This window comes from Podarcis liolepis, assembly GCF_965112155.1.
Source record: "Podarcis liolepis genome assembly, chromosome: 17".
Taxonomy (NCBI): Eukaryota; Metazoa; Chordata; class Lepidosauria; order Squamata; family Lacertidae; genus Podarcis; species Podarcis liolepis.
Window position 1 is genome coordinate 5,773,339 of NC_139571.1, and position 25,949 is coordinate 5,799,287.

General features: G+C 49.1%; 2 protein-coding genes across 3 annotated transcripts in view; one reads left to right on the top strand and one right to left on the bottom strand.

Annotated features, from left to right (window-relative positions):
• Nucleotides 1-25,949, bottom strand: part of GRIPAP1 (GRIP1 associated protein 1) — a 66,147-nt gene that overhangs the window by 12,344 nt on the left and 27,854 nt on the right. For both annotated transcript variants that reach the window (XM_083482965.1, XM_083482966.1), the window contains 8 exons: nucleotides 24,911-25,024; nucleotides 24,677-24,754; nucleotides 23,061-23,156; nucleotides 21,620-21,676; nucleotides 19,867-19,966; nucleotides 9,471-9,598; nucleotides 8,209-8,337; nucleotides 6,788-6,881 (listed from right to left, as the gene is read on the bottom strand). In XM_083482965.1, the coding sequence (XP_083339091.1) occupies nucleotides 6,788-6,881; nucleotides 8,209-8,337; nucleotides 9,471-9,598; nucleotides 19,867-19,966; nucleotides 21,620-21,676; nucleotides 23,061-23,156; nucleotides 24,677-24,754; nucleotides 24,911-25,024 (796 nt within the window). The remainder of the gene's footprint in view (nucleotides 1-6,787; nucleotides 6,882-8,208; nucleotides 8,338-9,470; nucleotides 9,599-19,866; nucleotides 19,967-21,619; nucleotides 21,677-23,060; nucleotides 23,157-24,676; nucleotides 24,755-24,910; nucleotides 25,025-25,949) is intronic.
• The window catches only part of LOC310696923 (uncharacterized protein), a 164,588-nt gene that overhangs the window by 7,850 nt on the left and 130,789 nt on the right, over nucleotides 1-25,949 (top strand). The window lies entirely within an intron of this gene.

The window sequence follows — 25,949 nt, forward strand, 5'->3', positions numbered from 1 at the left end:
GATCTCTGTGGCGCCCTTCCCCAGGACTGAGTATACGCAAGTTTAAAAATTAAAATTCTCCACTTTTTAACAACAACAACAAAAAGCCCAATTCTGCGGCCTGCAAAAGTCATGTACCGCAACCCCACACGGGCCCACCTCTGCCTGCTAGCATTCACTGAAAGGCGGGAGGAAACTCAGCCTTTTGCCCACCCTGAAAACAGTCTAAACTAACAGAAGGTTCTGCCAACCTGAGCATGAAGTCTGCCACAGCTAGGAAGCTGCTCTTTAGGGCAGGATAACAGGTGCATTCGCATTTGGGCCGCTTGCCTGCCAAAACGTCCCTCTGTGCTGTGCTTAACTGCTGTTGATAAAGAGAGCAGACCGGCAGCAGCATCCAAATGACTAGGCGTGTCTTAAAAGCACTGAGTGAAATCCCTGCATCGCCTCCAACAGCCCACGCAGCTTCTCCACATTCAAAATCACCCCCACCATCCAGTAGAGGTCGCAACCTCTGAGTCCTCCTGCTCAAGTCGGTCAGTGTGGGGCTTCCGAGTGCAAAACCCCTTTCTTCCCACTGATGTTAGCATCTCCCCCCCACCCCACCCCACCCCAATTTGTTTTGTTTTTTATTTTTTGCAATGGAAATATGAAATCTTTAAAGGGCCTGCATGTGCATTTTGGCTGACATCATGCTGTACTAAAGCAGAGGCGTCACAGAAACAGAATAATTCAGGTCCGATATATCTATCTATTCCCGATATATCGTATGCCTCATTGCCAAACTGCATCACTTGTTCAATCTCAAATCGTTTTTCTTTTGGTTTAGTTTGTTCCATGGATCTCTCAATAGCATTTTTTAACCTAAGTTGGAAACATTTAATTGTCAATGCTTCCCCCCCCTTTTTTTTTACAATGGGAATGGAAAACCACCGATATTTTGTTTGTGGCACCCTTAGTGTTCCTGCTTCTCTCTCCTCTCCATCCTCCTAGCTGATGAGTACATTGACATCAGGCCCACTTTTCTCTGGCTGGTCCCAGAGTTCACAAGCCTGGCCTGCTCTCACAAGCTTTAGGAATAATGCCTAGAGCAGTGTTTAGCGTCCCTGGGTCTCTAGCTGTCATTGGACTTCAACTCCCAGCATCCCTGACCACTGGTCCGGCTAGCTAGGGATGATGGGAGTTGTAGTCCAACAATAGCTGGAGACCCACGGTTGAGAAACATTGGCCTAGAGTATGAGCCACTGTCTGCCCCCGCACAATTCACCAGGCTTACCATCCTTTCCCTGGACCAAGCCTCCCACCTGAAACGTCTCGCTCTCCTCTCAGCCTCCTATCTGCAAAGCCCAAATCCATTGAGCCCGCTCCCCTCCCAGAGATAGAGGGAGAGGGAACCTCAGTTCAATTATCAAAACCTAAGGTAATTGCCTGAGGCTAAATCCATCTAGTTTATATTGTAGGAGAGGTAGAAATAAAACAGGAGTTAATTGGAGAAACACACACACACACACACACACACCCTGAGGACTCCTGGGGCAGCGGGGTCAAGTGGTTGGAGCAGAAGGGCCAGCAGTGACTTCTGGGTTCAGTTACAAAGATTTGGAGGACAAATCTGCCTGAGAATGACAGGCAAAGGCAGAAGGAAGTGGCACAAGATGCAAGAGGAGGAGGAGGAGGTTTGTATTTTTAGCGTTCATGAAATATTCACTGGCTGGGCTGTGTGTTGCCAAGCTGAGGCGAAGGCGACCCTGCGCAAGCTATTTATAACCGGCTCCTGTTCCCTGCCCGCGGCGCAGTTCTGCGTGGAAGTATGGAAAACTTATCCACAGCCGCTCAAGAGGACCCACCACCCCGGCTGCCGGATTTTTACCTCCAAGCACAGGAGAGGCCCCTCAACATCGCAGGACCCTCTCTCTCTCGCCCTCGGCACTGTGGCTGAGCCCAACACCACTGCTCTTTGGCAAGTTCAGGTGGGCCAAAGGAATGGCAGCGGGATCACCAACGGGGTGAGAGTAGGGTGGGGATTCTTATAGAAGGGGGGGAGAGAGGGGGGCCAAAGCCAGGGAAAACAAAGCAGAACGGAGGAGACAATCCCTGTGTGAATGCTATGTGGGTTTGTGGGACTGGGGGACGGATTGCAGAGTCTGTCGGAGAGGGGCTCTGGGAATGAGAATCGGGAATGAGAATCTCATGGCCTGGAGACCTGGCTTCTCGCTCCAACTGGCTTGCCAAATGAATCTGCTGAGCCCGCACATTCTCGTGCCAAGAGCAGAGACTCGAGGGCCACCTGTGCTTTCCACCTTGGTGCGCAGAAAGCGGGACAAAAAACCAAGAGAGCTCTCCCTGGACTCTCCTTCCACCTATAACGGAACATCCAATCTCCAAATCATCCAAGCCTTAAGAGCCCTGCTTCTCCTCCATCTCTTTCCCTCTTGCCAAGGAGGAAGCCCACAAAGCACAGAAAAGCCACTTCCTTAAGAGATACGGGGGGCTTCTGCTCTCTCCACCCGCCCTAAAGTGAAGCTGAAGTCCCGAGCAGTTGTCTCCCTACTTCAAACTCCCCCCAAACTTGTGGAATTTCCACTTCACTGGTAGCCGGAATAAAACCAGAGCAACTGTAGGCTGTGGTCAGATCCTTATCTGGGGCCCAGCCCCCTTTCCCCCAAGTTGGTTGGGACTAAAGTTCTGTATAGGCTATGGTTCTGCAATCACACAGCAGAGCCATGGAATCTGGTGGCAGATACAAATTTCAGTAGCATGAGATTTGCAGCTTTGATTTTATTTTATTTTTAAGGGAAAAAAGCTTCTAGTCCTTAAGGCTGCTGGAGTGGAATTTTGGGAGGCACAAGATAGAGGGAAGGAGGAGCACGGAGGAGGATCTCCATTGGTCAGGAAATGGGGCTTCATTGCAATGCAAAGCATATTGACTCTATAAAAATTATTATTATTATTATTATTATTATTATTATTATTATTATTATTATTATTATCTCACTTGGAGTAGAAAAAGGCATCATGCAAACAGATGCAAATCCTTTTTTGGGATAATTTATGCAGGTTGTGGAAATGTTCTTCCGTCGAGGCACAATTTTCAGCCCCATCCCCAACAAAGCATCTTGGTTAAGACTAATTGAATAAGCCAAGGGATCATGATCCCCAAAAACCAAAATGGGAGCTCCGAAAGCTTCAACAAGCTTTGGGAACGTTCCAGGTGGAATGCTGGCAAGGGTGCCGGAAGTATGAGAGAGGAATTTTTAAAAGATCAGTGGAATCAAACTTGCAAAGGATCTGAAGGCTCTCTTATATCAAAGAATCCTGGCTGAGGGCCGTGGCACCAGCCCTCATGTCAGTCCCCTCTCACATCAAGGGTAATTTCACACCACACAGGGCTTGATGCCTCAGTCAGGTTTCTGATGTGAATTCAAAACCTACATTGGCCACGATGCACATTGCATAACCAGAGCCTCTCCTGTACTCTCTCTCTTACATATTAGCCATGCAGGTAACAAGCGGCCATTGAGAGATCCCACCACCACCGTCCAGAGGGCAAATGGCAGCAACCCAGAAGCTGTGAAAGCCGCATTAGCAATGATCTGCTCTCTGAAAAGCAACATTAAGCAGGAATTCTGTCACAAGGATTATTTGATCTCGGAAATGCCGGAGTTAACATGCTAAGACACCAGTTCCATCCAGCACTGAGCACAGAAGCAGCTTATTCAAGGCAGCAGGGATGCCCAGACCTTACTTCTCCCCACAGTTTGCGTGTGTGGATGTAGCAAACGAAGACCCCACAGTTCGTGGAGCTCAGGATCCTATCTGAAGCTTAATACTGAACTCATGTTCACACCCACACAGGGTTCAGTCCTCTCATCCTCGCGGCAAAATTATACAGTAGAGGAGAAGGAGTGAGACATGGGTGGGCAGCAGGGGGGGGAACGGGCAGATCTATTTTTATTTGTACTTATTTCATTTTTACCCTGCCTTCCCTCCACAACAGACCAAGGCACGGCTGCAAAGATGGGAGTTCCCAGGCAGCCTCCGCACACAGGCCACTGTCTGGACCTGCTTCACCCTGTACCATCGGACCACCTTGTGGGACTGACGACGGCTGGCCTGGGACTGAGCTGTCGAGTGGAGTCACCTCCCAGAGGGCCTCTAGCCAGAACCACAACTCTTTCAAGCTTATTTCTGCAACCACATGGGCTAGAAACTTGTAAGGAAAACAAAATTAATTAATAATAATAATAATAAAAATAATAATTTTTTAATTATACCCCGCCCATCTGGCTGAGTTTCCCCAGCCACTCTGGGCGGCTCCCAATCGAGTGTTAAAAACACTACAGCATTAAATATTAAAAACTTCCCTAAACAGGGCTGCCTTCAGATGTCTTTTAAAGATAAGATAGCTACTTATTTCCTTCATATCTGAAGGAAGGGCGTTCCACAGGGCGGGCGCCACTACCGAGAAGGCCCTCTGTCTGGTTCCCTGTAACCTCACTTCTCGCAGGGAGGGAACCGCCAGAAGGCCCTCGGAGCTGGATCTCAGTGTCCGGGCTGGACGAGGGGGGTGGAGACGCTCCTTCAGGTATACAGGACCGAGGCCGTTCAGGGCTTTAAAGGTCAGCACCAACACTGAAAAGCCAGGACTTTAATCTACAGAACGTCGAGGAGAGGTGTTAAAAGCAAGCCCTCCAGCAGATCCTGCAGGCTTTGCAAGGCCTGCAAGAGGAGCTGCAGAGAGCCGAAAGGGCAGAGCAAAGGAGGAGATGGCGCAGCCAGATAGAGGGACCTGGGATAAGCTGCGCTGCACATGGTTCCCTTTGTACCGCAGTGAAGCCGAGTGGGAACAGCCCTTTCCTCCTGCCTTTGTCTGTGCCTGGTGATGAGAAGTGGCGCTAACAGGGTTTGACAGCAGGTCCCCACGGAGGCTGTCATTCGGCTGCTGCAGGGCTTCACCGATGGCACAAAAAGGTCCCTTCCGCAGGCCCGGCCTGTCACGGAAGGAACGCAGAGGTGGGAGGGACAGGGACACGGGGAAGGAGGAACAGCCACATGCAAGCAGGGGACGCTTCAAAGGGCTCTTTCCAGCTCCACCCCTCTTCGTGGCCTAGCTTCACAGGCCGAAAAACCTTCCCAGCGCTTAAAAGAGGATACCTGCGCTCTATCCCCAAATGTGTGCAAGGCTGCTAAAGTACAGGCCACGGTTCATGCCTGCTGCCCAAATTCACTCTATGCCCGTCAGCAGTCAAATATGCAAAAAGGGGGAGCTGCTAATACAGTGGTACCTCGGGTTACAGACACTTCAGGTTACAGACTCCACTAACCCAGAAATAGTACCTCGGGTGAAGAACTTTGCTTCAGGATGAGAACAGAAATTGCGCAGCAGTGGTGAGGCAGCAGCAGGAGGCCCCATTAGCTAAAGTGGTGCTTCAGGTTAAGAACAGTTTCAGGTTAAGAACGGACCTCCGGAACGAATTAAGTACTTAACCCGAGGTACCACTATATATGCGTACACCTGCCCGTTCCCCACAAGCTTGAGTTCTGCAAATACGGCTGGTTTGAAATGATTTAGCTTCTTCCGATTTACTCTGTGCCCCACACTTCAGGCAGGGACAAGGCTTTCTTAAGAAGTGGGGGACAGGCTGAAGGCAAAGCATCGCTCCCATGGAATGGGCAGGCAGGTGCTGATTCAGTGGGAAAGTTCTGCGTGGCTGGACCATGGCTTCAGGCCTTTAATGAAATGTCACAGGTGTGCCATGGGATGAACCTACAGAAAGACGTTTCCCAGGGCACCAGTGTAACATTTAAAGGGCACCTCCTTTCCATTCTAGAGTGTGAAGTGTGCAATTTTTACCATCCTCTCTCTTCCCTCGTGTACAAGAGGGATGGCCCCATGGTGGAAGAGAGAGGTTAGCCAAAAAAGGAGGTGAGGCGTCAAAGTCTCAGGAGACCCCTCTGAGATCCATCTTCTTCCCCAGTTTTAGCCAATGTTATCCACACACCCTTGACATTCTTTCCCCTAGCAGCCATGATGTTGGTCTTTCTTTAAAATGAAGTTGTCAGATTCTGGACTTGCAAGCTAGCGCGGGGAGGAGACTCTAACTATAACACTATTTTTGTTTATGATTCATGTTATTTCTTTTATGGATGTATATCCCTAATTATAAAGTATTTCCAAAGCACCTTCAGTTTCTCCTAAGATCTATGAATATATATGAAGACTCATGGCTATGCTCCAGTGTGACCAAGAGAGAGAGTGCACCTATGCCTGCCCAGTTCTGCCCCTCATTTGTTGCCAGTACTCCTGAGGGATGCGGACATTCCATTCAAACTTCCTTCCTGACTTAACATCACCTCTTATTCCCTGCAGACCCCAAAATGGTGCCCCTCCCTCACCACAGAAGAAGGGATGAGAGAAGATCTACACCAAGAATAAAGTGGGGGTGAGGAGAAAGATCAACATTGAGATCTGCTGCCCTGGTGGTTCCTGCTGCCTGAGGCAGCCGCCTCACTTTGCCTCCTGGCCTGACCAGGCACTACCCATTGGGAATTACACCAGAGAACTGTGTCAAGTGTGAGGCCCCAATTCAGAGCTCACCTCAGCTGCAAGCCTATTCAGCAGCCTCAGGGTTCCCTAGGACCACTACCTAATGGAAGCGGAGAGAATCCTCAGGTGTCCATAGTAGATCTGAAATTCCTGGACACACAATCTTTGCTTCGATCCATCCCCTTCCACCAAGCTGAGGTCAAGGCCACTAGCCCCTGGTTTGCTCAAGCTTATTCCCTCCTGACTGCCAGGAGTCCTCACCGATGCGGCTGTCCATGACGTACGTCTCGATGATGGCACTCTTCCGACACAGGTCCTCAGCCATGGAAGCACTGCTGACCTCCAGGTGTTTCACCTAGCAAAGGGAGATGGCATCATTCCTCACAGTCAGTGCTGCTTACCTGCCCCCAAAACCCTGGAATCCAGAACCTCCACCAATGGCAGGCCAGCCTGTGCCTCTTAGATCATAGGATCATAGAGTTGCGGAGTTGCAAGGGACCATGAGGGTCATCTAATCCAGCCCTCTGTAATGCAGTTGTTCCCCACCCCCGGTGGGGTTTGAACCCATGACCATGAGATTAAGAGTCTCATGCTTTTACAGACGGAGCTCCTGGCTAAACATATTCCTTCATCTAACCCTAACATCGCTGACTTTCCTCTTGGAAGTCATCTCACCAGTCTGGGCTCTGGAAATAATCTCCAGAAGATCAGAATGTGCTGCCACATGGTGGTTCCTCTGGGGACTTTAGAGGCCTTGGGGGCCAGACGCGGCCCTCAGGACTCTCACTAGGCCAGGGCCTGGGCCCTGCCACATTCTACTTGCTGGTACTGCTCCACACCCTCTTGGAAGTGTGTTTTGTATGGCTGGAATGTAACCCTGAACTGCAGCGCCTCTTGCTTTTCTGAATGGTTGATAGAGACAGGGGTCTATGTAGGAACCTCTGGCTTTGTGTGGCTCGAAACAGCCTATTGTACAAAGGTTCATAGGGGATGTGGGTGGCGCTGTGGTCTAAACCACAGAGCCTAGGACTTGCCGATCAGAAGGTCGGCAGTTCGAATCCCAGCGACGGGGTGAGCTCCCGTTGCTCGGTCCCTCCTTCTGCCAACCTAGCAGTTCGAAAGCAAATCAAAGTGCAAGTAGATAAATAGGTACCACTCCAGCGGGAAGGTACACGGCGTTTCCGTGCACTGCTCTGGTTTGCCAGAAGCGGCTTAGTCATGCTGACAACATGCTGTCTGCGGACAAATGCCGGCCGGTCCCCTCGGCCTATAGAACAAGATGAGCGCCGCAACCCCAGAGTCATCCATGACTGGACCTAACGGTCAGGGGTACTTTTACCTTTATACAAAGGTTAATAGTCACATCCACCAACCCACCTACTTTTTGCCCCTGATCTTACCACCATCCCTTGCATGCCCCCCCCCCCAAAAAAAAGTTATCCAGGGGAAATACCGCCCTCAGGCTGATAAAAGTTCTGCACCCCTACCACAGAGTCAAGCACAGGCAAAACTCCGGAGAGTTAACATTCTCAGTCACTGGCAGGAGCTGGGAGTGTATCACTGTGTACAGACATCCGGCTGGGCCAGCCATACTGCGGGAGAGCCAGTATGGACCTGTCGTAAGGTGCCACGCAAGAGCCTATTCTGCCATTCCAAAAGCGGGCCTGCAGAGGTTTCCATACCTTCTCCTCCAGCAGCCATTTCTCCTGCTGAACTTCTGCCAGGCGCTGGAAGAGCTCGGAGATCTCCTCATCCGAGAGGTCAGCTGGCCGAGGGGGTTGCGACTGTGACTGCGGGCTGCCTGTGGTGGACTGCAAGCAGAGAAGGGGGTTGGCAGGCAGGCTGGCAGCCCAAGCAGAGTCTTTCACTGCATCCATCATCCTCCACCCCAAAGTAATTTTTAAACATTTCTCTCTCATTTTGCAAAGTGCTCAAAGGTGTCTCACTAATTAACTTTAACATCAAAACTGCATGTAAAAAATTAAGTAACCATTATAGGGATGCAGGCCCCAAGCTACCAATCTAGCTGCTAGCCACCCACAGAATATCCATCGTCCTATAGCATAAGACGAGTAACCTCATGCCTGACACCCTGGCCAATTTTCCAGTAAAGAACTAATTGGCTGTTTCTTTTTCTTCTTCTTAAAGAAGCCCATTTTCTCCAATCTTCAGATGAGACTTTGAGAGAAAAGAAGCCAGTGGGTGGGTGAGAGTTTCCCTTGGATATGTTCAAGATTATATTGCAGGGGTGGGGAATAACAAACCCAGTTTATTTTAAGAGTCTTTGTTGTGGCAACTTCAAAGGCAGGTCAAACAACCACACACACACACACACACACACACACACACACACACACACACAGAGGCAACCTTTAAAAACAACAACAAAAGGATTCCTTTGGCTCGTGCAGCTAATACATAGATCAAGTTGATCAGTTATGAACAATCACCCCCTGGGTAGAATCAATGAGCTGGCCAGAAATAGAGGTGATCCTGAGGAGTCTTTGTGCTGTCTGCAAGACCAGTTGCATGGGAACGGGACTCCCGCATCACCATCCCTAAAATGGCACCATAGGAAAACTACCAACAACCCAGAAGTGATGCTTTGGATGGAACACAGGAAGCTGCTTTGGGTCCATCTAGCTCAGTACTGTCTACACAGACTGGCAGCAGCTCTCCAGGATTTCAGGCAGGGATCTTTCCAAACCCTACCTAGAAATGCCAGGGACTGAACCTGGGACCTTCCGCTTATAAAGCAAAGGATCTACCACTGAGCTATGGCCCTTCCTCAAATCTGAGGAAAGGCACTGCTTTTGAAAGGCAAGCTCCAGGTATCTGCTCCCATCTACAGGTGCAGGAAGAGAAATTACAGACCTCACCCCTTCAAGAGCTCTGGCGTCCTTGGCACCTACAGCCAAACCTCCTGACACCTATCATGCCTCACCTTGTTGCTGCCGGCCCCAGATCCCTCTTTCATGATTTCACGGTAGCTGAAGGACGAGATGCTGCTGCTGTCTCCCGTCTGTGCCCTGCTTGGCGAGCTGATATCCGCCAAGACAAGATCCTCGATTCCTGGAGGGCAGAGCACAAGGTTAGAAATGCAAATAAGGGTGGCAGTTCTGGGGCCCAAAGCGGGCAGAAAGCCACAGCCGCTCCCCATTGCTCTGCCCTGTAACCCTCAGGTGTGTAGGTGCTAGCTGGGGGCAGCTCCTTGACACAGGAAGAACACTCTCTACATGCTCAGAGACAATACTTTCAACAGTCAGAAAGTACACACACGCATATACCATAGCCTAGGTAATGTCCGTTGCACATCACGGGCTGGTATCTGCTCCTCACACGGGGCTGGCATGAACAAGATCCAGTTCATATTAAACACAGATTCAGGCTCTTCTCTCTCTCCCTCCCCACCCTCAAATCTCTGAAAGTACCTGGCTGCAAATAACCAGCTGAGTGGTTAGCTTAGCTCCCTGGGGGATCTGATTTCCCGGAAGGTGCTATTTCCTAGCATATCCCAAGGAGTATTTTGAAAAAAGATGGTGTCAGAGACTGTCCACCCAAAGCAGGATTTACCTGAGTGTTTGGATGCAAGTTCCAACCCCCGCACTGCTCTGCGGCTGAATCTTGTCCTAAACTGATCTCACTGTTCTCACATCTCCCCGCAAAACAACACCAACTTCTTTCCTTAGGAGAAACCACCCCTCTGCTTTTGCAGAACTCCCAAGTGGCCCCTAGGAGCTAGACAGAACCAATCTTGTTTACATAATCAGGAACACACAAGGTTCCCAGTGGAGGCAAGCATTCAGAATCCATTAACCACAGATTAGGGATCAGGAGCAGGCTGCTGGATCCCAGAGTCGCATAGAACCATGCCTCCACCACCCCCGTACAAATTCGACTTCCCTCTACTGGCTTTTACTCTCAGCTAATACTTCTTATAGAATGGTTAATGCTATGCATCTTAACCAGGACCCATAAGCTGGTTAAAACGAAACACTGGCCATTGTAAAGGTTGGTGTCAATGTACAGTGGTGCCTCGCAAGACGAAATTAATTCGTTCCGCAATTTTTTTCTTCTTGCGAGTTTTTTGTCTTGCGAAGCACGGTTTTCCATAGGAATGCATTGAAAATCAATCAATGCGTTCCTATGGAGACCGTCCGGGGACAGAGGGGAAGCGCCGCGGGCCTTCCCCTCTGTCCCCGGACCTGTTTTAAAGCAAGGGAAGGGGCAGCGGGGAGAATCGCTTCTCCCCGTTGCTGCCCCTTGGTTCAAAAGGGGTCCGGGGACAGAGGGGAAGGCGCACGCGTGCCTTCCCCTCTGTCCCCGGAGATTGCGGGGCTGGCAACGGGGAGAAGCGATCTTCTCCCCGCCGCCCCTTGCTTCAAAAGAGGTCCGGGGTGCGGGGGCAAACTTCGTTTTGCGAAGCAAGCCCATAGGGAAATTTGTCTTGCGAAGCAACTCGAAAACGAAAAAACCTTTCGTCTTGCGAGTTTTTCGTCTCGCGAGGCGTTCGTCTTGCGGGGCACCACTGTAACTCTGAATCATGCAAAAGGCCAGCAGGGGGATTTGACCCACCCCAAAAGCCCACTTCCCCAACCATGGTTAATGTATTGGGAGCATGGTGTTCGCACACAAGCCCAAGGTGTTTGTCACATGGGAGTTTCCTGGCAGTCTGAAGTGGTTTGCTCATGTTGAATTCCCAGCTTTAAGCTTCTGTGCTATGTCTGCTCACGTTCATGAAAGATTATGCTCAATGTACCAGCCAACCTCATTTGGAATCCTTCCTGCCAAAGGTACCCTATATTTTATTTCTGCTCAGGATACAGATAGCAAAAGTCCAAGATATTGTTACTGTTGAAGTGTTGTGGGGATCAAGGAGTTAAACACACTGTGCTAACTGGGAATGCTGACTCAGCAGCATGTGATGACTAAGCATCACGAGACACAGGGCGTTGCCTAACTGATCCAGCTAGTATAAAGAGGCATGGTTGACTTCCCACTTCAGTTAGTTGGTAGGAGTATGAAGAGGTGAAGGCTTTTCCCTGAATATAATTCCACCTGTGTGCTGTGTATGTTGAATGTACCCACACTGCTTGTTTTACGATGCTGAAAGACTGCAACTGAATAAACCCATACTGAAAATCCAGCTTGATTCCTGAACGCTTCCTGTAGGGCTCTTGTACATCACAACAGTTACTACTACTACTAGCTGGGATGCGGGTGGTGCTGTGGTCTAAACGACAGAGCCTAGGGCTTGCCGATCAGAAGGTCGGTGGTTTGAATCCCCGCGACGGGGTGAGCTCCCATTGCTCGGTCCCTGCTCCTGCCAACCTAGCAGTTCAAAAGCATGTCAAAGTGCAAGTAGATAAATAGGTACCGCTCCGACGGGAAGGTAAACGGCGTTTCCGTGCGCTGCTCTGGTTCGCCAGAAGTGGCTTAGTCATGCTGGCCACATGACCCGGAAGCTGTACGCCGGCTCCCTCAGCCTATAGAGCGAGATGAGCGCACAATGCCAGAGTCATCCGCGACAGGACCTAATGGCCTTACTAGCATTGATATTATTGTTGCATTTTCTTCTCTTAAGACCAGGAAGATGTTGGCCCTCCAGATGTTGAGCATTGGTCATGCTGGTTGGGGGTGATGGGAGGTGGGATCCAACAACACCTGGACTGCTCCAAGTTCCCCATCTCTATTCTAAGGGATGGGACCAAGGAGCTGTCCAAAGTGCTGAAACACACTGCCCACAGTCTACCAGTGTATTTTATAATGTACACAGCAAGAGTGCATACTCTAACACAGCTAAAATGTAAATTGCACGTATGAAGTGATCCTGAGTCTGTATTCTTGCTGCTGAAGAGCATAAAGTAGTACCTTAATGGATCAGATCAAGCTCTAGCTAGTCAAGCATTCTCTCAGAATCCCAGCAAAAAATGCCCACTAATCCATTAGTGGGTCAAGATTTAGTCCACCCTTGGTCTAATAAACAAAACTTTGCTATTACCATTCTTGCTTGGGCACAAAACTCGCTGGATTACCGTAGGTTATTATTTCTCAGTCTCACCTACCTCACATGGCTGTTGTGATTATATAAAAATGGGGGTGGGGAACTGTGTACTCCACCCTGAATTCATTAGAGAAAGGGCAGGATATAAATCTGCTTGAGTACACCCCCCCCCCAACACACACACGAAAGACGAGGGACACTTTTTACACAGCAGATTGCAGAATGCAGCTTCCAGTACAGACCATCTGGTGCATTCACCAGACCCCCTAAACAACGGAGCTGGCTTCTTTTGTTTTGTTTTTTTAAATGCGTTTCAGCAAAGCTGACTGCAGAGAAGCCTCTGGAAGGGGAACCAGTATCCAAGACCAGAGGGGTTCCCAAACCATCTGCTCAATGGGGATCCAGGGGCCGTTTTTCCTTTCTTCCTAGCTCTCCTGTCTCAGTCCTCCTACCTGGGCTTGGCTGGTATCACAAGGGTCTCATCTACCAGCATTGCATCATTTGACAGTGAATACGAATTTATCGTAATGTGGGATGACCCCCTTTGGCAAATCATTTGATACGATTTTCAAAGAGGGGAGCGAAAGCAGGAGCTTGTCAATGAAACAACTGCAAGACTGCTATGAATTAAAGACTGTGGTGAATTAATGAATAGTGATTTTTTTATTTAAAAAAACCCCACAAATTATAAAGTTAAAAAGAATCTGGCCACTGTCAATAATGTCTTGCTAACATCCAGATTATATTACTTGAAACAATATACATGGTGTATTACCTTATTTTTGTATTTAATAAAAATAGCAGAATGTGCTGGACTACAAGGCTGAAGACCACTGGTACCTTGAGGGCTGCTGTTTGACAGTGGGGCAGTCTGCCTTGAGAGCTCTCCTTCCTTGCAGGTGCTTCAGCAGAGGCCGGACAGACATCTGTCAGGGATGCTGCAGTTGCAGATCCCACACTGAGCAGGGAGTTGCACGAGAAGACCTGCCAGGCACTTTCCAGCTCTAGGAGTCTTGCATAAGACACTATCTGGGCCCTTGAGTCACCCTCAGAGGCTTGGCTTTGCCATCTGAAGTGGGATGGGTAACTACACAAAGCACAGCCTTCTGAACAGTGTGCGGAGGTTATGAAACTCCTGTCCAGAGGGCGTTCACAAGGCTTTAATCGACAAGCAGAAATGTAGCTTTTACAGGGAAAAATTGGGTTTGTTATGATACATAATGTTGCTGGATTTTGTTTTTGTTTTGAGGTTTGCAACGTCTTATGTGTCTTTATGTGGCTGGACCATGAAGAAGGCTGATCGCCAGAGAATGGATGATTTCGAATTATGGTGCTGGAGGAGACTCTTGAGAGTGCCATGGACTGCAAGAAGATCAAACCTATCCATTCTTAAGGAAATCAGCCCTGAGTGCTGACTGGAAGGACAGACCTGAAGCTGAGGCTCCAAGACTTTGGCCACCTCATGAGAAGCGAAGACTCCCTGGAAAAGACCCTGATGTTGGGAAAGATGGAGGGCACAAGGAGAAGGGGATGACAGAGGACGAGATGGTGGGACAGTGTTGTCGAAGCTACAAACATGAGTTTGACCAAAGGGAGGCAGTGGAAGACAGGAGTGCCTGGCGTGCTGTGGTCCATGGGTCACAAAGAGTCGGACACAATTAAACGACTATACAACAAATGTGTCTTAACCAACTGTGTTTTATGTTATTGTGGTTGTTTTGCCATAAACCTATAGATTAAAAAGTTAGGATATCAGGCACTCCCACATCCCCACACCATGGGACAGCTAAAATGGACAGTATCCTTTGGAAGAAACCAAAAAGAACTAAAAGAGCACAAATTCCTACTCTAGAAAGACAGCAGATGAAATGTAGAGAGAAGCTGAGCAGCAGACCCAATTTCCCCTCCACTGCGTGGAGATGTGAAGACACTAATACAACTCCCACCTCTGCCACGAGTTTGGTAGTTAAAGGAGAGCCACATCTGCTGCAGCTTCAGCCCCCCACTAGCCATGGGAAACACAAGGGATCAGAATGCCCCCGTATAGCGCAGCTGTAAGCATCGCTGAGATAACCTAAGTGAAGCACTTTAAGCCTTTCCAAGCCTTTTATTAGCAAAATGCCCATTGTGACGATGGATGGGCTGTTTGTGTGATAGGGACTGAACCTGGGCTACTGGCTGCTTGCAAGGTGTACACTCTGCAATCGAGCAGAGGCCATTCCCCAAACAGGGGTAATATGGCCACTGTTCATTTTTATGGGCGGAAGTAACATTTTGTATTCCAGGACACCCAAAGGCTAAATGTGGACCCTGCTCCCTCACCCCTTCTTGATCCCAGCCACTGAGAACCAAGAACTGTTGACATATGCACAATCCCAACCCCTGCCCAGTTCCAGCCTGGATTCCGTTTCTTGGGTCAGGCTAGAGTGCCACATCTCCCTAAATAAAAATTCTCAAAAACTGTGGTTAGTTATAAAAAGTGGGGGCGTAGGGAAATAGAAGGCAGGAACAGAGTCGGAACCTGGAAGCAACATGGCAAGCAGACAGTCACCATTTATCTGCCATGCCTCAATCAAAGAAAGAGCAAAAAGAGGCATTTTTTTTTTTTGAAACACACACACATAAGCTTGTAATAGGTATGCTCTTGCATGGGGCCTCATGAGGAACTCCTATCCAAATGATCTATCAGGTCCTTTCTCCACTTTGCTCCACTAAACTCCGAGCACCTGGTGTTCCCAGACTGTTCCACAAGCCCAGAAATGGCATTTCTAGCCATTTGTGCTGCCTGCCTGCCGGAGAGCTTTGCAGAGGGAGAGTGCTGGGTGTGTAGGAAGTGAGAAATCCTACAAGCAAGTGCTGCAGCTGCCCAGCCCGGCTGGTTAATTTTTAATCCGGTGGTGAAAACAAGAGACCCATTCAATGATGGGAACTGCTGACTATACGCACCTCCTAAACTCCCTGCTGCAAGTGGCCTCCAGCGCCTTTCAAGCCCACCTGTTAACTCAAGCGCTAACCTCCCCTGGGACCAACTGATGCCTTTCAATCTCCCGCCTGTGACTCTCTTCCTCTTTAGCTCAGCTTTCTTTCTTTTAAAGGAGCAAGCTGAGTTGGAGGTCACTGGCTCTTTGTTAAGAGGGAGAGAGAAGAGGGGATTACGCAGACGATGGCTTTTCAACAGAACTCCATGCTGGGAGAAAGCCCTGTGGAGGGAGAAGGACTCTTTTGTGCAGGCTGCTCTGGAAAAAACAGACGCTAGTGGAGGAACAAAACGGAGGAATTCAGAAGGCAATGAAAGTCCCTTCACACTCCAGGGTGCATTAGATCAAAGCAGGGAGATAAAAGGCATCCCTCCCAAGCAATTTGCCAGGGGCCAAATGACAGTGCCTCTTGGGGAGCAAGGAAGGAATGGCGCTCACTTCAAGGCCTCCTTTAAAGAGAGAGAGGGAGAGGAACAGAGAGAGAGAAAGAGAGAGAGAGAGAGTTCTCTGCAGGTTGCACTAGCAGCAACAGCTGACAATCCCTTTTCTCAACCATACTTGGAGGCAGAGAAGCAGGACACAATCAGGAAAATCGCTTTCAAACATGGAGGAACTGCTCCTTTAAATACCTTTTGACTGCTCTGCTGTCCTCAAAGCCAGGGAGCAGAGAAAGGGCTGCACTTGCGACCCATCGAACGCATGCCTATGGTTGGAGGAAAGATTTTCTAAGCGCATGCAAATGATTACCGGGTGCAAGGGTGAAATCTTGTGCTTGTGGCCCAAGAAACGCAAAATGGTGCAGCATCAAGGGATAAGGTGGTCTCCTGGGAGAGGAATGGATCCTAGTGGATGGTCCCAGGAGGAGACTGGGCAGGTTGGAAGTTTACTGTGCTTTTGTCCTTTAGTAAGTGAGCAGCGTTTAGTGGCTTAGAACATGCAAAGGGAGGTCAAGAGATCTGGTTTCTAGAACTTGACTGTAGCAGTTGATGGGACACCTTTCTGAGTGCTTGAAAACACTTTGTGCAGATTATGTTATTTATTTTATAACTGCAGACCAGGTGAAGCCAGGATCACCCCCTGCCGTACTGATGGGCAATGACTGAACTTGTGAAAGAGACAGCCTTCGCTTGCGAGATGGTGTCTGCACGGCAAGGCTAGGAGTTCTAGTCTCCAAATTAAGGCCATGGGGCACTTTCACTTTCACGTGATTAAATTCCTACATGGAACTCTTTTGTGCACTGGAAGATGGCAGAAATTCAGCAGCCCTAAAAGCTTGGGTCAACCAGAGGTACTCATCTGGTCCTTGAAATACAGAAACGGAGGAAGCTGCTTTATATTGGGTCAGACCCACTGGTCTACACTGACAGGCAAGTGCAATCCAGGTCTTCAGACGGGGTTCTCTCCCAGCCCTACCTGGAGATGCAAGGGACTGAATCTGGGACCTTTTGCATGCAAAGCAGATGCTCTACGACTGAGCCACAGGCCTTCTCAATAAGCCCTTAACATAAACCAAGGCAGAAGACACTGAGAAAGTCTTACTTGCATAGAATCATAGAACTGTAGAGTGGGAAGGTCCCCTGAGTCCAAGCCCTTAAAAATGTAGCACAAACACTGACAACTGGGAAAGACTGGTCTGCAAGTGCTCTAATTGGAGGACAGCCTTTACCAAGGGTGTCATGGACTCTGAAGACTCTCAAACTTAGGACAAAAGGGAGAAACATGCTAAGAGGAAGGCATGTTTGGCAAACCCTCATCATGATCAACTCCCATCCGGAAACCTATGTCCCAATTGTGGAAGGACGTGTGGATCCAGAATTGGCCTCCACAGTCCCTTACGGACTTATTGTTAAAATCGTGTTCATGGAAGACAATCTTACTCGGCTACAAATGATCGTCAAAGAAGAAGAAGACGCTCAGCTTCCCCTTGCCTGTGTATAATGAAACCCAAGAGGACATGATCATTTCCTCCCAAGGTTCCCTGTACTTTCACTTCGCCGAATAAAAACTCTGATGCGTTTCATCTGCAGCAAGGGGAAGTTCTTCCCATAGAAAAGGGAACATTTTTCAAACAGTTCTCGCCTTCCTACTGTGTCCTGACAATGTCTTCCAGTTTCCTGTTGATACTCTAAAGAATCAGCCTTTCGACTTCCTCTCCCCACCTCCGTTACCTTCCTTTTCGCTTGCAGTCCTCATAGATGTCACCTGTTTCCTCCACGGAGAGCAGCTTGCTCTGACTGTGACCTCACACAACCCAGCTCTGCCCCAGCAGCAACACTCCTACACACACAAACATATGCAATCGTGGGGCAGGGCTGCCAGACACAAATCTGACACCCACATTCTCTCTTCCCCATTATCCTCTCTCTCTCTCTGAAGCCTCAACCAGATGGCTCATTTAAGAGATCATCTGTTTTCATGCTTACCCACCTGCAGGTCAACTCTACTGTGGCACAGTTCCTTCTACCCTCCCTGGGCCACGCAGCTGACACAGCCAGGTGTCGGACTGACCACAGCACCAGCTGGGCAGCTGGTTTCCTACTGCAGCGGTTTCCGGGGATGGAAGAAGGGGCTGTTTTTCCCATTAGGAATGCTACCCGTGTTCACAGCAACGCTGAGCCAGGAGCTTTGAAAGCTGCTGCCTGAGCAAGTTCTTAATAAATTTTCTGGAAATGCATTTCCTCCGAATGCTTCATTTATTCCAAACACAGAATTCAAGCAGACTTCGTTCAGCACTGCGGGGGGAGAGGTGACGTCTCAAACAGGCCTGGTAAGTATCCAGTACCTCCATCTATCATGGCTCTCCCATTCAGAGGTGGCTCTAAGCCACCCCAGTCCATATCTTGAGTTGAGTCTCAAGAGTCAAGTCTGGAAAGTTCTCCAGTATCTAAAAGCTGAAGACGCAAACGCTTTACCTGCTAAAAACTGTAATATTTTAAATGCCTACCATTCACCATTTTTAAACCTTCCATTATCTCACAACAATGAGTCATCACTGCCTCTCCTCCCTGGGGTGCATCTAACATGAGGTTGAGGACACAGACATGTTATATGCTGCTAACATTATAGTTGGGGCTAAATATATATGCTATGATTCTAGAGGAACTGTGGGGTGGGGGAAGGAAATCCTATTCAGTATAAGGTGCAAAATTCAGCTTGTCTGTGAGAATATCAGTTTTTGCTTTGTTTTTGCTTTAAAGCAGGTTTCTAGTCCTTATAGTTCCACATGCAGACTCAAAGGAAGTGTGAGCAACAGCTGGTCAAGCTGAAAAGCGAGAGAGGGGTGGCAGAATAATAAAATTTCTAGTGGTCAGCAGGCAACCCTGAGTGGCCCTGCGCACAGCTCTCTGCTCCACTCTACATGTAATGAAACCAGAATTATGCAAAATAGCAAACCCTGGGAAATCAACTGTGCAGATCAACTTAAAGTGCATGATTTATATAGCCTGAAAAAAACAGCTTTCTCTTAAGAGACGAAGTTAGGTTTCATTGGAGCAGAATTCTCCTTATTCTTTTTAAGGGAAAGTGCACCCAGCTCCAAATATCATCTTAGTGGGTATGAAATATGGGCCTGTTAGAAGAGTTTTGTGTGAAGGAGCCCCTAGAGAAGGACAGTTGAATAGGAAAAGCTACTTCCAAGATCCCTATCAGCTCGCCCACGGGGCAACTTGTCACACTGTTTTCTACTTGGGTACAAGCCACCAATCACTACATATTATTATTTCACCAGAAAGTCCCACAGCAGGTTACAGCAGTATAAAACACAGCATTAAAAGCTGTTTAGAACAGCTTGCAGCCTGCCGATTGAAAAGAACGCAAGCTTGTAAATCAGGGTGGGAAGTCTGAGGCTCGAATGTGGCCCTCCAGACTTTACTATCTGGCCCTCGGCAGTCTCCCCAAGCCACACCCCTCACTGCCCCCTTGCTTTGTATCCTGTTTCCCCACAGAAAGAATGCTGATAATGCCTTTTGCTTGCCTAGAGGAAGGAAAGAGAGGGGTGTGCTAAGCACATGCAGAAAGCAGCCCGCTGTACAAAGGCAACATTTCCATTTGTTGCCCCTCCTACTTTTGCCTCTGGCACCACCTGCCACCAACATGTGGCCCTCAGCAGGGAATACCTCCACCCTTCTTGTAGACAGACACAGGCAGTGGTGGGGCAGCAGTTGACTGACCCCTTTCCTACCCAGCACTTCTCAAGGAAAACATAGCTATTTTGAAAACACCTGTACCCTTCACAGCTGATCCACCAGGTGCATATATGTTCCAGGTACAGAAACACAGGACAATCTTCCCATTTCTGAGCACAACGTTCTCTAGAGGGGAGGGGAAGTTCCTTCCTCTTCCCAGGAGCCCCCTCTCACCTGTCCGGCTCTTGCTATTGGTCAAGATCTCCTGGAGCCGCTCCTGGAGTTTGTCCGCTCGCTTCCGTTCCAGGTGGAGCTGCCTCTTGAGGTCCTTCAACTGTTGGGGGAGAGGGAGGGAGGCGCAAGGGAAATCAGGGCTGGAGGCAGCCTTCAGCAAGGCTCAGCCCCACAACCCATCTTCTGTGCCAGAACCCAGCCCCGAACAGGCCAATGCAACAGCATAAAAAAGGGTGCCACTGAGCATGGGCAGAGTTAATACTCCCCCCTCTCTCTCACCAGTGCGAGCCCACAACCATCCAACCCAGAAGGAAAGATCAGAGTTGCATACAGATCACAGTTTCTAAGCTCCGGTTCGAAAACTGCTGCTCTGAGTGCCGGGACCATGATGTGGGAAGAACGAGGTTCTCTCCCCATCCAGCTTCGAAGGCTGCCACCCAAATAGCTGCTATCCAGTGGAAACAGGAAACACCAGTCTAACTAACTCCATGGAGACCCCTAACCCTAATGCACTTCTGCAGTTAAAGGTCAGAAGACACACACTTCCAGGGATCTTGGGACCCTTCAAAATTGGGCATCAGTTGGAGGCCACAGTGGTGGGTAGAGCCTTGGGAGAGCTTAGCAGGGGAAGGGGGCAATTTCTTAGCGTGGTGAAGGGTGGGAGGGGAAGAGGCATCACAGAATAATAAATTAATAATAATAATAATAATAATAATAATAATAATAATAATAATAATAATAATAATAGTTTATTTGTACCCCGCTCATCTGGCTGGGTTTCCCCAGCCACTCTGGGTGGTTCCAACAAAGATTAAAAATACATTCAAATGTTACACATTAAAAACTTCCCTAAACAGGGCTGCCTTCAGATTTCTTCTAAATGTCAGGTAGTTGTTTATCTCTTTAATATCTGATGGGAGGGCATTCCACAGGGCGAGGGCCACTACCGAGAAGGCCCTCCGCCTGGTTCCCTGTAGCTTTGCTTCTCGCAGTGAGGGAACCACCAGAAGGCCCTCGGAGCTGGACCTCAGCATCCAGGTAGAACGATGGAGGTGGAGACGCTCCTTCAGGTATACTGGGCCGAGGCCATTTGGGGCTTTAAAGGTCAACACCCACACTTTGAATTGTGCTTGGAAACGTACTGGGAGCATAGGGATGCTGTCCATAAAAACAAGAGAGCAGCTGCAATTCTGTCCTCTGCATCCCAGCTTCTTTGCGTCTGGTCGCTCGGATAACCAGCTGGGAATGAGGCAGACAGGCAAGAAGGCATGCGTGAGATGCAGCTCAGCACAGAGCGAGGAGGCCCAAAGCAGCAGGAGCAGCAGCAGCAGCAGCTCAGAGTCTGATGCACTTAAGACTCAGGCAGGGGGGCAACCAGGGGAGCACAGTGGCTGTTGTGCCTTCACAGTTCACAGCAGCTCCTTCTTTCTGGGACTTCAACCATAGTACCCCACCCCACCGCAAGTGATACATTGCAGTGGACAACTATCGGCCTGCTGCTCCTGCTGTTCTCTCTTTAGCAGGGGTGGGGAATGTAGCTCAGAGAGGGGGGTCTTTAAGACCTCCAGCAGCCTCCAGCTACATGCTTTCTTGGAGAGAGAGTGCCCTGCTCTCAAGATGAAATGAGCCCAGAGTGAGAAGGGCAGTTAATGGCTGAGTCAACAAGGAATGGCAACCTGGGTTCAAAGAGAAAGATCAGCAGGGTCTCTTGCCTTGCCCCCCCCCCACTTCCCTTGGGGAAATCCCATCTCACCGCTGCGCTGCCTTTCTTCTCCAGGATCCGCTGCCCGTCAACCGTGTCCTTCACTTCCTGCCAGGGAGACAAGGCTGTCACAAACCACTGGGACCAGAAGTGCCAAATGATGTTTCTATCACACTTTCGGGGGGTGAAAATGCTGGGCAATTTCCTCTCTGCTCCGTCTCATCCTCTAAGAGGCAGAACAGTTATCATGCAGGGGACAATGGTTGTGTGGATCACGGCTGTGCTGAAAGCGGTGGAATCCAGGTCCCACCTTCCGTTTCCCGAAAAATACTAACACCTCTTTTTTTTAAAAGGAGACATTTCTAGTCCTCATGGTGGACTGGACATTCAATTTTGGCCCACGTCTCTAATCTGTTAAGGTCATTTTGAATTCTGATTTTGTCTTCAGCAGCACAGGCTACTCCTCCCAGTTTGGTGTCCTCTACAAATATGATTAGGATCCCCTCAATTCCTTTGTCCAAGTCGTTTATAAAGACATTGAACAACAACAGGCCCAGGACAGAGCCCTGTGTCACCCCACTTGTCACTTCTTTGCAGGATGACGAGGAACCGTTAGTGAGCACTATTCACACTTAGAATCTTCACACTTTGCTGTCTCTACTCACAGATCTCCCTTCCAAATCCTCTAGCCCCCTTCAACCCACCACTAGGGAAACATTCCTCCTGTCACTCTGCCATTTTTCATTTTTACCTCCCAACCTTTGGTCTAAGTAAAGGGACTCCTGACCATTAGGTCCAGTCGCGGCTGACTCTGGAGTTGCGGCGCTCATCTCGCTTTATTGGCAGAGGGAGCCAGCATACAGCTTCTGGGTCATGTGGCCAGCATGACTAAGCCGCTTCTGGCGAACCAGAGCAGCGCACGGAAACGCCGTTTACCTTCCCGTCGGAGCGGTACCTATTTATCTACTTGCACTTTGACGTGCTTTCGAACTGCTAGGTTGGTAGGAGCAGGGTCCAAGCAACGGGAGCTCACCCTGTCGCGGTGATTCGAACCGCCGACCTTCTGATCGGCAAGTCCTAGGCTCTGTGGTTTAACCCACAGCGCCACCCGCGTCCAACCTTTGGTCTAAACTAGGATAAATGGGATAAAAAGACTGGTGAGGCATCTGAAGAGAGATCCAAGGGACCCAGACCCAAGGATCTCTGCTACACTCAAACGTAGCACGGGGCACTTTCCACCTAGTGCACCAGACGGGGAATCAGGACTCATTGAGAAGGATCTGCAGAAGTCCAGTCTGGATATGTGACTTGGGGTGGGACAGCACCACCTGCCTATCCGTGCCAGACACTGCAAGCGTGCTGGAAAGAAAAGAGGCACAATCCAGCAGATGGGCAAACCCATCAGGAGGGAAGGGAACAGGTGGACCCAGGAACCTCATGCTGCCAAGCACCTGCTCCTGGGGGAAGCTGGCAGGCAGCAGCACACACACACCTGTTTCAGTCGGCTGATTGTGTCCAAGTGTTCATCCTTCGCTCTTTCAATCTCTCGCAGCTTCTCCTTGGTTGCTTCCACCTCGCGGTCCTTTAGCTGCAGAGGAGAAAACCCAAGAGCAGGCATTGGGGAGCAGATACGCGATTTCCCCAACCCTGCAATTGTTGCTGGTTTAAAAAATGCCAGTGGCTGAGAAGGAGGCACTTGCAGGGGAGAAGAAAACACGCTTAAACCTACCACCTGCACCCCCAGTCATTTCCCCCTGCCCATTTGACCAGCAGACATCTCCAAATCATCAAAAACTCCAAAGCAAAGAAGCAAAAAGATATCAAAAGAGAACCCACCCACCACCACTTTCCTCCCCTCTGCCGAATGCCAATGTTGTTCTCTTTTAGCTTTGGGGATTCATCCATGTGTTTTAAAGTATGTTTTCTGATCTTTTATGTGTTGTTCTGTTTCAGGTGGTTGCATTTTAAATTTGGGTCCCCACCCTGTTTCTATTATAGCAAATTGCCCTGAGATCCATTTTGATGAAGGGCAGTATAAAAACATTTTTGAATGACTGCAGCAATAGCTAAATAAATAAGAGGGTGAAAGAGGCATGCTGCTGGTTATCTGAATAACTGAGCTTCACCATCCAGTTGCTGTAATTCAAGAGTAGGCAAATTAAGGCCCGGGGGCCAGATGTGCCCCAATCGCCTTCTCAATCCGGCCCGCGGACGGTCCGGGAATCAGCATGTTTTTACATGAGTAGAATGTGTCCTTTTATTTAAAATGCATCTCTGGGTTATTTGTGGGGCCTGCCTGGTGTTTTTACATGAGTGGAATGTGTGCTTTTATTTAAAATGCCCCTCTGGGTTATTTGTGGGGCATAGGAATTCGTTCTTTTTCCCCCCTCCAAAATATAGTCCGGCCCCTCACAAAGTCTGAGGGACAGTGGACCGGCCCCCTGCTGAAAAAGTTTGCTGACCCCTGCTAATTGGTGAGAAATCCATTGCATCGAATGGCTGGTCCACACCAGAGACACTTCTCCCATCAACCTCCTGCCACAGGGTAACCCACACATACCTGTGCCATTATTTATTGCATATAGAATAGGGTGGAAAGGGCGAAATGGCTGCTGAGCGACACTGACGACTTTGTTACTTATAAAGTAGCACTCTATGCTCTGGCAGCTAAGAAGATCAGGAAGAAAGAACTAGATAAAATAGCGGTAAACTGCAAAGGGGATTCGGATATTTAATTTGGCACATCTTACCTGAGAATCTTCTGCTACTCTATTCTATTTAATGCAACAAATAATTTTAGCAGCCATGACCATGGTTTTATTGGATGTGTGGCGCCCCGTGATTTTTATGGTTATTGTTGTTTTTCTTGTTGTTCTCCTTCTGAATGATGCCACGGCCTATGGCTAGTGCAGTAAAAAGTTTAATTGGAATTGGGTAACCCACACGGTCTGCATCGAGGCAGCTGCTGGAGAGTAGAAGACAAAGGAGCATCCGCCAACGGCGTCATCTGGGTTCACTAGCTTCTTACAAGACTGTGGAAGCAGCTCAATGCCCAGAGTGGACCACTCCATTTCTCCGAATTGGGAAAGCCCAAAATATTTCCTGTACCTGCAAGTCAGCCACATGCTGCTCCTTACAGACTCGCATGGCCTCTGCATGCTCTTGCTGATGCTTCTCTATCAGCTCCTGGGAAAGAGGATGGGAACAATCAGATCCCTGGAGCAGGACAGGAAGACTTGGGGGGGGGGGAAACCAAGCGTTTGGGTCGTACTGGCCCTCTGGTAGGGTACGCCAGTTCTGCCCTGTGACATGTCACTAAGGGGAAGGGGGGGGTCCAGTCACCTCCGCCTCTTTCAGCCGCCGTTCAAACCAGCCCTTTGTGCCATCCATGGACTGTATTTGGAGGCGCAGCTCTTCCACGGTTTGCTGCATGGACTCCAGTTCCTGGCTGCGCACCTGAAGGGCAAGAGAAAGGAATACAGTCATAGAATTAGAGACTTGGAAGGGACTCCGAGAGTTATCAACTCTGCAATGCAGGAATCTTTTGCCCAGCGTGGGGATCGAACCCACGACCCAGAGATTAAGAGTCTCATGCTCTACTAACTGAGCTATCCCAGATGCAGGTAGTAATCCCAGGGGAATCAGCACAAACTAAAGATCAGCACAGAAAACAGGCACTGGGCCTTTAAGGGCAGTGTAGAGGAAGTGAACACACTACCATTTGCTAACAAAATGGCCATCTCTATCACAGGTAAGCAAGGGAAGGGGTGAAAGAAAGGCTGTATGTTTAATAATAATAATAATAATAATAATAATAATAATAATAATAAATTTATTTATTTATTTATACCCCACCCATCTGGCTGGGTTTCCCCAGCCACTCTGGGTGGCTTCCAACTGAATATTAAAAACAATACAACATCAGACATTAAAAACTTCCCTAAACAGGGCCACCTTCAGTTGTCTTTTAAAAGTAAAATAGTTGCTTATTGCCTTGACATCTGCTGGGAGGGCGTTCCACAGGGCAGGTGCCACTACCGAGAAGGCCCTCTACCTGGTTCCCTGTAACCTCACTTCTCGCAGCGAGGGAACCACCAGAAGGCCCTCGGTGCTGGACCTCAGTGTCCAGGCAGAATGATGGGGGTGGAGACGCTCCTTCAGGTATACTGGAGGGGGAGGAGGTAGGCAAGATGGCTCTGCACATTTTATGTACAAGATTATGCCTCCTGTGGTGAGCAGCTGGCAAGTTTTGCTCCTGTTGCAACAGGAAGAAACTTTACTTTGAACTTTGGGACAAAATGGCAGTCATTCACTTGCACTGAGGGGGTAAGAGAAGGTTGTACCAAGGGACACTGATGGGGCAGGAGCTAAATCTAGCCCC